Genomic DNA, 13,456 nt, shown 5'->3' with positions numbered 1-13,456 from the left:
AAAAGTACAATTCTACACATTGCATGTAGTAGTGTTATGAAAAATGATAGTAGTCAAGTGGCTGCTGTGCACGAGGCTTGGGCGTTTCCAAGTACCTTGGTGGCTTGCTGGATGATGCTGTCCCACACCTGGTTGGGCAGCAACATGTACTTCTCTATCAGGTGCTCCTGCACAATGGGGTCTGTCTGGGCACTGATCATGTATCCCACCGCTTCATAGAATGTGTGCACCTGACCAAAGATAAAGGACAGGAAACAACCATGCACCTTGTTGCTGAATTCCAGAAGAATGGCACTTTGTCCTCCCACAGATCTTGCAATGAAATCAATGATTTCTACAATTTTTTTATTTTAACTTCAACAGTGTAAGCCAATATTTAGTTTTCCTTTAACATGAGATGTACAATAAGAGTTGATGTTAAAACATTTGACATGCCCCAGAAGACACGTACATTACATAACATACAGTTGTATTGGCAAATATGATTACCGTATTTTCCCGCATATAACCCGCGGGGTAGACCACTTTTTACAAACAAAACAAGACCCTGCGGGGTATATGGAGGTATGGGCTATCCCAATAATATTTGACACGTGTGACATGTCATAACTCGTAAAAAAATTTCATGGTAGGACTATCCACTATGCAACACTTACCTTTGACTAAAGCACTGCTGAATAAACCACTCACACTAAAATTGCACATGTTATCACTATTTAAATTATTCGAATTGTTTGTACAACGAAACGACAATGTTTGAAGTGGGCACACTTTGTTTACCGGCGACGGGAGAGCTGGGGGGAGGGAGAGGTGGGGGGGTTGGGGGCGAGGCAACGGCGTTACCATAGTTCAAGTGTAGTGCCACTATTGTCTGTGCAGTGCGCAATCTACCAGTGCAAAAACTGTACTTACTTATCTACCAGTTATGTGTTATTTATTGGATATTTACTTTGTTACTTGTTTATTGTTTTAAGTTCACTCGTTTCCGGTTAGTTTGTTTTCTTTGTGCACGTTATAATTTTAATGTTAACAATTGATAATGGAATGTATTACAAATGTAAACTTCGCATGAATATGATGGAATTAAGCTGCGGTAAAGACGTTAAAGATATGAATGCATGCGGGGTATATGGCGGTGCGGGCTATCTGAAATTTGTTTTACACAAAACGCTATTTTTGCGGGGTACATGCGTCTGCGGGTTATATGCGTATGCGGGCTATATGCGGGAAAATACGGTACACAAAAATGCTTAGATATTGCCCAATGGATGTTGATTTTTTTTTATCACTTTTGTTCTTAATTTTGACATTTATTAGAGAAAATGTTCTGAATATTACAATGCATTTTAAAGAACAATATCAATAAAATGCCATCTTCAAAAAAGTTGTATTTTATCTAGTTACTAGTTATCAAGGCGATGCATTCCAAATGATGCATTTCAAACTAGTGCAGTTTCTAAGTCAAGGCTGAAAGCTTCCGTGCTCACCTGCTGTGGCTGGAGGTCACAGATGATGGTGTTGATGCTGCTGAGGATCTCGTCAATGAAAGGCATCACCTCTCCAACTTGCACCTGCACAAAGTGCCGTCTGCACTTCTGGGAAATCTTGATAAATGTGTCACAGGCCATATCCTGCACCCCATCATGCGTTTCTAAAAATAAACAAAACCATCTCAGCAATTATTCATAATTTACAATCCACAATACAATGATATAATGCATGCTTCATTTTACATTTTAGATTGATGTATTTGGTAAAGAATGTTAACATTTGACAACCACATTTCTTTGTAATCTGCCAAAAAGTTAAAAGGATTTCCTGCCATGATTTGAATGACTCAAAAAGGCCATTTCAAACAACAGTGTAGAGACGGCAGCATTACCTTGCAACCCTTACCGTGCATGAACTCAAAGAGCTTGTTGACGACAGTCTTGAGAAACTTCCAGTGCGCACGCAGGAAGCGAGGGTACTGCCCCACAATGTACATGATGTTGGAGGCGATGATAGCCTTGTTGTCCTTCCCTCTCTTCTGCTCACAAAGTCCCAAGAGGTCCTGGTGCCAGAATTTTCCAATTAAAAAAACACACAATATGGGAAACTGGTCCACGATAAGTAAAGCATATTGTAAATAAATTATATTAGCTAGCGATCACATTCCTTTTGGACACGACGATTAAAGGAATCAAACTGTAATACGCTAACTATCAAAGACATCTCAATCTAACTCAGTATAATTATGCATTAATTGCATGGCACAACAATCAGTATACACTCAGGACCCATTATCACCACATCACCGACGTGTGTCAAGCAGCACAGCTTCTACTCCGCGTGGCTCGGTTGGACAGTGAAAAAGAGTTACTACTTGTCCAGTACTGATCACGGTGCCTTACTGCAGTTAAATATGAAAGCGACTGCTCTGGTTGTCACGGACCTTGATGACGGTGACCAGAAAGCGCTTCTCGTCCTCCTCGTACATGGCGCCACTGATGGATCCGATGGCCCAGCACAACGTGTTGAGGTTCTTCCATGACCACTCCGTGCCATTCACCTGTGCGTGCAGCTTCTCTGTCATGATGCGCTCCGTGTCCACGTAATCCAGATGAGTCAGGTACACTGTATTCCATCAGCACGTCAAGGTAAATAATTAATAAGATTGATTGTAATTATGGCTATTCAAACTACTCATGTGGTTAAGCTTCAATACTTCAATAATTTCACTGGTAATTTAAATAGCAGATTTAGTTTATGTTCTAATTAACATTAAATATACTACACGGCTTATATAAAATTCAATGTTATGACAGCTGTTTGATTAAGCTTACAGTTATTTATTATGCAAACCAGAATTTGATCTAAGATAAATGATACAAGTTTGTCACATTATCAGAAGTGCAAAGCTATTTTTACGTGGGAGAGCAGGGGAGGAGTAACATCACAGAAACACATGGTGAAAAACATGGGTGAATTATCATGATAGGCCATACCAAGTGTTTCCCTCATATTCTTGTAGAGGTTGATTGAGTCTGTGTCCTTCATAAACTCACGCACCACCTCTCCCTGGTCATTCTCTACAACCAGCACCTCCTCCGGCTTGGCCATGCGGCTCACCATGATGAGCCGCACCTGAAGCACATGTCAAATGCCCTCCTCAATACTGTACCATTATTAAACCATATTCAAAGAGATTGACCCATTATTTACAACATTTAAAAATGAAGTCTGAAAAAAAGCACGTGTGTTTGTTATTCCCTATTTATTGCCTTACCTTTGAAAGGACGGGTAAGTAAATTTGGCGCCTGGGCGGCACTTCTGGGTGGTGGTTACCCAACAAAAGTGGCGAGGGAGAATTTGGCATGGGGCTCTCCCTGTACAGCTCGGACGCCAGATGATTCCAATACTCCAGACAGATCTTGAAAATCTCAGTCTCCTCCACCTCCGAGATCAGCACCATGTAGTGTAAAGCCTTCAAGTGAAGAACATTTCAGAGCAACCGTGTTACTTACTTAATTATATTTGATCAACATTAAGCCCGCTTCAGCTCAGTATTCCATTTAGCCAGTAAAATGTAAAGCTGTATATAAAACTAGTAATACATATTGCAATCCCTTATCGAGGAGTCAAATGCTAAGTGGCTGATTACTGATCTATGATATAATTGCAATACCCCACCCCACCTCTGATCTCGAAACTTGATGGGGTTCAACAATGATGACGTCATCCTGACCTATTAAAGATCAGAAGCAGGTGGATGGCTTCACTATTCTGGCAAATCGCCCAAAGATGCTGGATGTAATTACCAGCGAAACGTCGTACTACTCAAATTCTAAATGTTGTGGATTCACTCTTCAAACACACCGGTGGGCTAATTGGCGTTTTGTTAGCGAGACACATTTTTGACTGATTGGCCGTGTCAGATGGTGGAGGGTTGCAACACATTTATAATAATGCGGTCTAACCCAAAAACCTTTATTATGAAAAATCCTGGTCGCGACAGCCTACGTGTTGAACAAATCTTAAAAGGTCGAACAAACTGGCAATGTCAAATGGGTTGTCCATTACACACATGTTTTCAATGTTACCTGCACAAATTACATTTTAGATTTGTAGTGTTAAAGAAAGCATATTGCCATAAGACTGACTGAATGAATTAACTGATATTAACATAGTTAACAGATATTACAGATGGGAATTAACTTAACAGCAGCAAGAAGAAAATCACAAGGAAACAGGTGATCATGATGCATAGCACAACGTTTCACATAGGAATATACTAAATGAAAACAGCACACCAAAATATGAGAACTATAAAAAAAATGGCACAAAGTTGTTGGGGACCTGCCCTGACCTCCATGAGGGTTTCACGAAGATCAGCGCGCTTCTCCACTACGGCACCGTGCTCCTTGAGGAACGTGCACAGGAACAGGCTCAAATTTTGGATGAAGTTCTGCTCATCATCCTTCCCAGACGAGTATGCTAACCGGATATTTGTGTTGAGCGGAAGCATCTGTAAGCAGACAAGACAGAGTATGACAACAAACATCAACTACTTTTGTACGTGGAAAAAAAAATCAGCCACTGCATGCATGCCTACCTTACGGGTTCTGCCATACCACTCGACAGTAGAAGTGGCATGGCAGCTTTGCTGCAAATTTTGCAGCGAACCTGGTGACGATTCATTTTCTACTTTAGATTTGAAAGAACTCTAAGTGTAAAACATATAGGACCTGGATCAAGCAGACCGATTCGAGGCATCTCAATGTTGTATCTCAATCATTGTGAAAGTGGAGTGGACTAGAAATGTTTGCATCCAATATCTGCGATCTGTAATGTATGTCATACCTGTTTGAGCTGGATCATGGTGAGTGTGAAGAGGGTGATAAATTGCTCCTCGTACTGCACCACAGTGAGCCCCGCAATTTCCGTCAAACATTTAAGCGTCAGGTTTCTGAACATTGGCACGTTCAGAAACTGCAGAACAATTTAGACAATTAGTTCATGTGAACAACATGATATGAAAGCACAGCACTTCAAGGAGCTTCTGAATAAGTATATACTTGAGAGCATTAATATTTTAAAAATATAATGCATATTGTGAGTATGTATAGTATAAGAACATACCATGTGCATATTTAGAACTTGTGAAATACACTTACCTTATATACCAAGGTGCTTATTAGTTTTGTTTCAAATATGTAGCCAAGTGGAATCCAGTTGAGAAACCTTAGTAAAGTTTCAAGTGTGGCTGCGACAAGTGGAGCATTCTGCGAGGATTCCTAAAGAAAAATGCAACAAGACCAAAAGAATTACCGTGATGTAGAGGGAAAATTCATTACAATAAATGTAAATGTTGTATGTGCAACGGTCAGTTAATAGATCCCTTACTAGATTTACTTACCATCACAAATTGACAGAGTTGGAATATTTGAGAAAATTCATTGCACATGCTGCAGAAAAGAAACAAACACAACATTTTAAAACTGTAAGCACTAAGATTACTGACAAATGCAGCCCTAATTTTAGCATGCACACGTATACCCTCTATTAACCAAGTGTGCCCCATTTTATGGTTTAATTAGATATAATAGACCTTGCTAATAAAGTGTGCCATCGGCTTCTCAGAAATAAAGCTGAAATGCATAATATTCTCTTACAAAAATGTAAGTTATAAGAAAATATTAACTGTTGCAAATGGAAGTTATTTTTGACACATGCATCACATCCTGATCCCCAAGCTATGGAAACTGAAAAACACAACAAAGATAAATAAATTATAACTAATGTACTGTATAGCCTAGTGGGGGTCTCTTCATGATTCACATTGTTTTCTATTGGATATAGAACATTGTGAATATAATTAAGAGTTCCAAGGTCTTTCAGAGGCTACATCAAATACAATTTGAACTTTACAAATCCAAGTCACAGTAATTGTGCTGGTAACACCATACACCTTGGCTCTCTAAGGATTGGTGAAAGCCAAATGTAGGTGGAATATACCAGATTTGTAATGTCGTGATTATATTGTTGAACCTGGAAAAAAAGAATAACCTTTTCTGCTTTAGCACACAATTTGAGGCTCAAAGTATTACTATTTGTTTTTTTTCTAGAATCAAAGTAATACGCTGAGTTATTCTTTATTTTAACAATGACACACATACAAACCTTCAGGCACTTCCATCCATGTTTTGACCTACACACATCATGGTCTTAATTTGTCAACAAAGCACTGTAATTCTCCATGGGTAAGTGGTGTTTGAGTAGGTTTTCATGTGCCATTTAAACCCAGAAATGCACCATGAAATTTCTCTTTTTGTCATGTTACGATGAAACCTTTGAATACATATTTTTTTTGCCAATTTACCATGATGAAAAACAACTTTCACCACTAAAAGTAAAACATTAATACTGTTAGCCTACATTGTCAAAGTTCTTCTTCTTCTACACAGTTGATTAAACACTGCAGACATATACACCTTTCACCTCAGACTCACCTGTCTTTGAGGTGCTTGGCTTTGACCTGTGTGAGCTGTCCACTTGAAAAATCAAATACTTCTTCACTGAGAAGCTTGAGAATTACCATGTTGTTCTGACATAATGATTCACTTGTGCGGCTGGCACCGACAATGTCACTGATAAATGTGGGCCAGTTTTTGGGCCACTCTTGCTTCAGTATCTGCCAATGAAACAATTGAATCTGTTATATTTAAAAATTGAAAAAATAAAGGAATGAACATTCAACACAACATATTACAGCCTTTGATTGTAGGATAGAAGAAAATCTTACCTGAACAAGAATCATGTTTAATTTTCCTAGGTAAACCTTTTCTTTCTGCAAAAATGAGGACAATGTTATTCATACATGAATAAAAACGGATTAAAAGCATCCAATAAACTCTGCACTATATTAAAGAAAAGCACCTTACCTCCATTGTTTGAGGTTCTTGTGATGTTTTAATTATAAGGTAAACAACATACTTCTTTATTCCTAAAAATAAACAAGTGAAGCAAGTGCACATTAAAACACATCACGACTTAAAAAAAATGCATAATCTAAAGTGTTGTAGTGTGTTTAATTATAAACACTGGTACCTTCACACTGATTTCTTGGAAGAATCTTCCAGCGGGTTTTTATAGCATTCTCCAATATTTGTAAAGCATAGTACTGTAAAGAGAGACAAACTATTTGTTATGGCAGATAGAATGTATGCCATACCGATTTTATTGCCACTATTTACTACATTAAGTTTCTACACTTCATTTTACATTCTTAACATTGTCAGTGTCCAACTGGTAAATATAGAAAAACACTGGCAAAAAATATATCGCTCCTCTTAAGAGCTATTAACAGCACATATTTAAAGTAAAAAAAACTACCTTACCTTTGTGTTCATGTTCTGGGAAAACTCGAGAATGGTGTCAACGCGAGTCCACGCGTCGGGATGCTCCTTGAGCTGCGTTAGGACCTCTTGGGCCACACGTTGCTGTTGAAACCAGTTGCATTTGACAGCCAGGTGAGATGGTACTGAACTCTAATTTTATGCTCAGGAATATTGCTGTGGGAGGGATTGCTTGAGAATCATTGTATTTTGTTACTATTAAAACGATGCCAAACAGAAAAGTACATACATCTGGGCCATTAAAAAATGTATTGCACTCTCAGTACAAAAAAAATAAAGCTACTTCATGTCCACAGCAAGAGATTCAGACCTATATGCTATTAGGTGCAAAAATTTTGCACTTGTGCCGACCTATTGCGGTAGATGTGGGTTTGCTAACAAAGGCACACACGTTTATCACACCCTGTTCCAAAACAACCCGCAGAATCTCTTCCAATGCACTCCAGCAGACCATATAACAACAAACACACCTATGGATTCAATCCAGCACTTAACCATTAACAAAATATAATTTCAAATACTGACAGCACAATACTCTGTTACAATTTGTTATATTATATCCCACCTCATTCTTCTGAAATCTCTTGACTTTATAAAAGAGGGTAATCAAAAGACAATCTTAAGCATAATCAAGAAATCATGAAAAAGCTAAACATTTTTAGTTTACTATCATGGATATTGTATAATAGTGGGATATGTTGGCACCTGATAATACATCATGCATCTTCTGGTCGAACACCGTTTGAGACTAGGCTCGAAAGAAAGCTGTCTCTGGCGTGGACCAATCAGCTTCAAAGACAATGCATATATTTTCTTGGTTTTTTCGGTAAAGTCACGTAGAAGGGAAGTAATACAATAATAAAAATAAAACATAATAAAATAATAATATAATATAATAATTCTCACATTATTATGTTTTATTTTTATTATTTTATTACTTCCCTTCTACGTGACTTTACCGAAAAAACCAAGAAGATGAATCCCTGCAGTCACGAAAGCTTTAAATCAAAATTTAATGCATATATTATCAGAGTATGTTTTTTGTTTGCATTCTGATCACAAGCATTGTGGTTAATGCAGACATGACTCCTTGTAAAAGGTTTCAGTTTGGTGTTTTAACATCTTAACACCTGTTTTGTTGCCAGAAAAAGTGGAAAACCTATCCTCATATTTCAAAAAGGTTCCATGCCAAATGAATTACTGTAATTATATTCGTCATATTTGCTGCTCATGATGTGCTCCTGATAATCCTAACCATTGCCTTTTGCACCTACCTGTGGACCTTCTCCCTGATACAGACAGCTGACCACATTGTCCAGCAAACCAATGTCCAACTTCTGGCCAAAGTCCAGCAGCTGCCGAGCTGCATGGTCTCCCAACATGGTCATAATGGCTGGCATGGGTTTTACAATAAGTTTCCAATTTTTTTCAGAAGTTCTGCAAGAGACACAAATCACAAGTCAATATAATGATCATCAAATAACAGTATTTAATTAGAGTATATCACTATACCAGTGTCAATTTTAAATAACGCAATTGCCATAACAAAAAATTTCAGCATGGTAATGAACCCATTTTCAATCCGTTTGCAAATATTCAATTTATAGTAAGATATACAACTATGGAAATTCCATTTATTTAGGAACTGCGTTAAAAAGAATAATGGTCACAACATTATTTGAAAAGATGTTATATCAGTAATATTACCACCCCACAGGTAATTTGGGACTCAGTGCTGAAATATACTTTCAGCGTGGAATAATTTTGGGTAGTCCAAGTGTTAAAGTACATATTCCAAAGTTCACAAAATGTAGACTTTTCTAAAAAAACAAGGTTATGTTCATAAGCGATTTTAAACCTGGATTGGCTACCGCTTCACAAACTGCCCCTTAAAGTTATCTTGAGAATGTTGTAACACGTTAACACTGCATCTCCTCGTGTCACTTGAGACTGAAGGCACCATTACGTTGACTTAAAACTTTTATGACTGCAGGAATTCATATTCTTTGGTTCCTTCGGTAAAGTCAAGTAGATAGAAAAATAAAAATAAAGTGAATAAGTTGTGATCGAAACGTCGTGGTTTTTTATATTCACTTTATTTTGTATTATTTTTCTATCTACGTGACTTTACCGAAAGAACCAAAGAATACCATTACGTTTTGTTACATGTTCGGCGATTCCATGTAAACGCAGCCTAATAATAAATTTGAGGATGAAGATGATTTAATATTTGCTCAGTGAAATAGAGGCATCAAGAATAGGGATGCTTTATGCTGTCAACAACATCAAAATTCTGGGAAAAATAACGTCATGAAGATGTGGATAATGGAAGAGTGAAATAACAGGGCAAAACTATTATTTATGTGTGCCTCTTTCTCAAATGTTCAAGTTTCACAGAAATTCCAATTCATTCTGAAAATTCTCGCATTCATTACTGATAAGAAAATACTGCAATTTCCTTTTAAGTCAATCACATCAATGACTCAATATTGCAACCAAAACGTTGGGCAATCCGAGTGCTTCCACACTTCTCTGCAATTAAGGGCCCTAATTGCACTGTGAGATAGTTTAGTGAGACCAAGAGGAAGATAGTCCCCCTTTTCCTAGATTAGCCGGTGTAAAAACCTTACATTTCACGATCATATAACTTCAAGTGCGTTTATATTCCAAGCTGTTTCATACAATCATTTGTAAAAATATTTTTTACAGTAATGTGAAATAGAATATTGAGTCATCTTAGTGTAATATTGAACGTAACACATTGCACTTATTACCAAGCGCAAACTAAAGTTGGATACCGTTCCCGACCGCATATGAAACTATTGAACAGTTTTTACACCAAACTACACATCTAAAAATGTATTCTACTTTCCTATAAAAGCCCTTAACAAAAAAGGACTCTTATAGGTGCACAATACACGCATAATCTATATGGGACCGTAGCTTTGGGCAAGTATTGGACAGCATTGTGCGTTTCCATATCCCGTACAGAACAGCACCCTAGCCTCCCATTACATGGTATACCTGGACCAATGTATACATTACTGTACATTATATAGGTTTGAATTGGTTAATAAACGTTCAATAAAAGCCACGTGAGCAAAATTTGTCATGTGACGAGACGTTCTCAAAAGCTGCAAGGCAATTGTCGAGTCCCATGCCGCTCATCAATTCCTTGATAACAAGTCTGTCGTAAAAAAAATGTCCAGAAAATGGTCAAGGCAAAATTGTAACGTGTGTCGAATTTTACAATAAATAAAGAATTGCATTCAAAGGTAAACGCGCTGATTTACAGCTAGACCATGTCCAACTGCTATACTGTATAGTTAGTGGCTATCAACAGAGTTACTAGTAATTACTGAATATTTGGCTAATTTAACAGAACACAGTAAGCATATGCCTGCTTTGTTTCCAACATCAATCGACGCACGCGTGTATACAGTACATTACAAACACGATGTATAATCACGTGGGCTGCGAAATATTTTCCCCAAAGTGACCCACATATTTTACACACACCAAATTGAAACCCATCACAAATGTACAATTCGCATTCCCACAATAAAAGTGCTCATCAAAAAAATGACAATAACCCAAATTCCGCCTCCTATCCTATGGCCAACACACATATGACCGAGGCTGCCCCCACACACAACACACACATAAACATTACCCACATGCGCCTCACCGCGGATTTCAAGTCACAGCTGTTGTGCACACACACTGCTGCCAATACTACACCACTACTACTACTCTACCGTGCAGGCGACTGGGTGGAATTTTCCATTCATGCCTCTCGCGTGTGCCATGTGCTTAAACGGTAGCGTATAGCATACAAACACAGCACGCCTTTCCGCCACGCCCAGCCACACAGCCCGATCCACTTTTAAGATATAAAACCACCTCTCTTAAGTTTGCTGTACGTAAAAAAAAACGTACTAGAGCGTTTTTTGTTGTTTATCCAAAACCCTGCGATGTTCTTGCATGTTATAGAGGGCCCACGTTGGGTTGGGCCTCCACCCCCTAGTCGTGTAGCCCGTCCGCAGTAGGCCTCGTGTGTGTGTGTCTCTGCACGGGGCCCGTTCTCAGCATTATTCCTAACAAAATTCCCGAGCCCCTCCGTATTTTACTATTACCATGCTTAGCCAAGTCGTTAACACATCGCCAGACTGGCCTGCATTACAAACCCGAGGAAGGCGAGAAAACCCCGATAACATACACGCACACGTACACCACACCAGGCCACAACATCACACCACGCTCACTCACTCACCACCACCACAAACAGCAACATACAGCAGGGCGACTAAATTATAACTACATTTAAATTACTCCGTGCAACACAGCAGCTGGTAACAATAGCCAGAGAGGCTGGCGTCAATGAAAATGCATTCCACACACACAGAGGCCCTACACATCCTTACCAATCTTAGAGCAGTACGAAAACAATCAAAGCTCTCTAAAACCTACGCAAAGCACATTTCTACATCAAATCGATAAACAAAGCAACAACGTTTAGAATAATCACGGGGTAAAACACAAAACCCACCAGAGCGAACGAAGCGGCCTTAACAACCACGAGAAGCAAGGCTGCGATTGTAACGAAGCGGGCGAGTGCGATCAAGAGTCCCGAGGAGCAAGAAGAAAGTGCCGAGCCTCGGATCACCAACCACGACCAAAAGTCGCTTAGGGCAGCAGTGGATATAGAGCCGAGCCGATCCGCTCTACGGATTCAAACCACGACCAGCGCGCCCGCGCTACCAATTCCAATGGGACTGAGAGCACGCGCGTGCGTGCGCGCGCGCCTTTTCTTATCCCCCCACCACCACCACCAACCCCCCCACTACCCCCCCACCCACCACCACAACCACCTCGTCTAAACTCTGTAACATCATCTACAGCAGCACTTTCACTCGGCAATAGCATCGACTTTATGTTTTAAACAACCACACAACCACACCGTCGTCGTGTTCTCTCGCAGTCCCCTCCACCCAACCTCGTTGTTTCCCCCCCCTCCTCTGATCACCAACAACACCAACACCGCCAACAACTTAAAGCAATCGGCACAGCTCGTTAACTCGGTAACAGTTACACATCCAACACAATTCTTTCCCTCTCGCGCAAGATCGCTTTAAAAACAAAAACAATCGGCATCCCCCCCTCGCTCCCACCCACCCACCCACCAGCCCGAGGCTCCCCAACAACAACAATAAGAAACGATACTAATGGTAATAACAATGGCAATTAGACAATTAACGACACTAACAAACATCTTTTCCCCCCCCCCCCCACGTACAATTTAGGGGGTCCGCAAGGAGAGAGGACGGCGACCAGAGCAGAGCCGCGTGCACGAGCGGGAGGGGGCGGGGCAGGGGGGGTGGAGGGGGCGGGGCAGGGGGGTTGAGTTTGAGGGGGAGTTAGAGGGGGATAGAGGGGGGGAGGGGGGGTTGAGTTGGGGGGGGTTAATTGGGGGGGGGGGGCTGTTGAACTGATCACGCAATACACAGGGGGGGTCGTGGGGGGGGGGGGAGACGTGGGGGGGGGGGGACGTGGGGGGGGGGAGACGTGGGGAGGGGGGCGTAGGGGGGGGGGACGTAGGGGGGGGGGACGTAGTGGGGAGGGGGGAGACGTAGGGGGGGACGTAGTGGGGGGGGGTTACGGTGATGAGCGTCTCCCTTGCACCGTAATAGGGGGGGGGGGGAGTCTCGCCTCACGCCCGCTGCTGTCGATGGCGACCTGGGACAACCGTCTCACCCCCCCCTCGTCTCCCTCACTTCACCCCCATCTCCCCTCACTCCCCCATCTCTCCCTCACCTCCCATCTCACCCCCGCCCTTCGTCTCTCCCTCACCCCCATCTCTCCCTCTCTCACCTCGGCAGTGGTTGCCTCGCGGCTGGTGGGACCCACCCGGTGGTGCAAGCTGGAGGCCGCCCGCGTGTCTCTCTCTCCCGCCGCTGCTGCTGTTGCTGCTGCTGCTCCACCACCACCAACGCCTCTCGTCTCGTCTCCACTTCGTCTCTCCCCTCCCCTCAAGTGAAGTCGCTCGTCGGACGCGCGGC

The 13,456-nt window shown here is 41.1% G+C and overlaps 1 protein-coding gene across 4 annotated transcripts in view; it reads right to left on the bottom strand.

The window, feature by feature from the left end:
- XPO1 (exportin 1) overlaps positions 1-13,456 on the bottom strand; it is a 23,209-nt gene extending 9,753 nt beyond the window's left edge. The window contains exons 1-17 of one of the 4 annotated variants that reach the window (XM_078596292.1): positions 13,269-13,456; positions 8,672-8,834; positions 7,380-7,481; positions 7,090-7,162; positions 6,924-6,985; positions 6,785-6,829; positions 6,492-6,673; positions 5,399-5,447; positions 5,157-5,276; positions 4,843-4,971; positions 4,349-4,507; positions 3,269-3,466; positions 2,988-3,126; positions 2,435-2,616; positions 1,897-2,053; positions 1,488-1,651; positions 96-230 (exon numbers count right to left, since the gene is read on the bottom strand). In XM_078596292.1, the coding sequence (XP_078452418.1) occupies positions 96-230; positions 1,488-1,651; positions 1,897-2,053; positions 2,435-2,616; positions 2,988-3,126; positions 3,269-3,466; positions 4,349-4,507; positions 4,843-4,971; positions 5,157-5,276; positions 5,399-5,447; positions 6,492-6,673; positions 6,785-6,829; positions 6,924-6,985; positions 7,090-7,162; positions 7,380-7,481; positions 8,672-8,797 (2,022 nt within the window). In that variant the 5' untranslated portion in view covers positions 8,798-8,834; positions 13,269-13,456. Of the gene's footprint in view, positions 1-95; positions 231-1,487; positions 1,652-1,896; positions 2,054-2,434; positions 2,617-2,987; positions 3,127-3,268; positions 3,467-4,348; positions 4,508-4,842; positions 4,972-5,156; positions 5,277-5,398; positions 5,448-6,491; positions 6,674-6,784; positions 6,830-6,923; positions 6,986-7,089; positions 7,163-7,379; positions 7,482-8,671; positions 8,835-11,946; positions 12,169-12,693; positions 12,767-13,268 lie in introns of those variants that run through there. The other 3 variants (XM_078596289.1, XM_078596291.1, XM_078596290.1) reach the window with 3 other exon arrangements.

The sequence above is a fragment of the Lampetra planeri genome, chromosome 7 (genome assembly GCF_965212315.1).
Source record: "Lampetra planeri chromosome 7, kcLamPlan1.2.h2, whole genome shotgun sequence".
In the NCBI taxonomy this organism is placed as follows: domain Eukaryota; kingdom Metazoa; phylum Chordata; class Hyperoartia; order Petromyzontiformes; family Petromyzontidae; genus Lampetra; species Lampetra planeri.
This window is presented reverse-complemented; position numbering and strand designations above follow the sequence as displayed.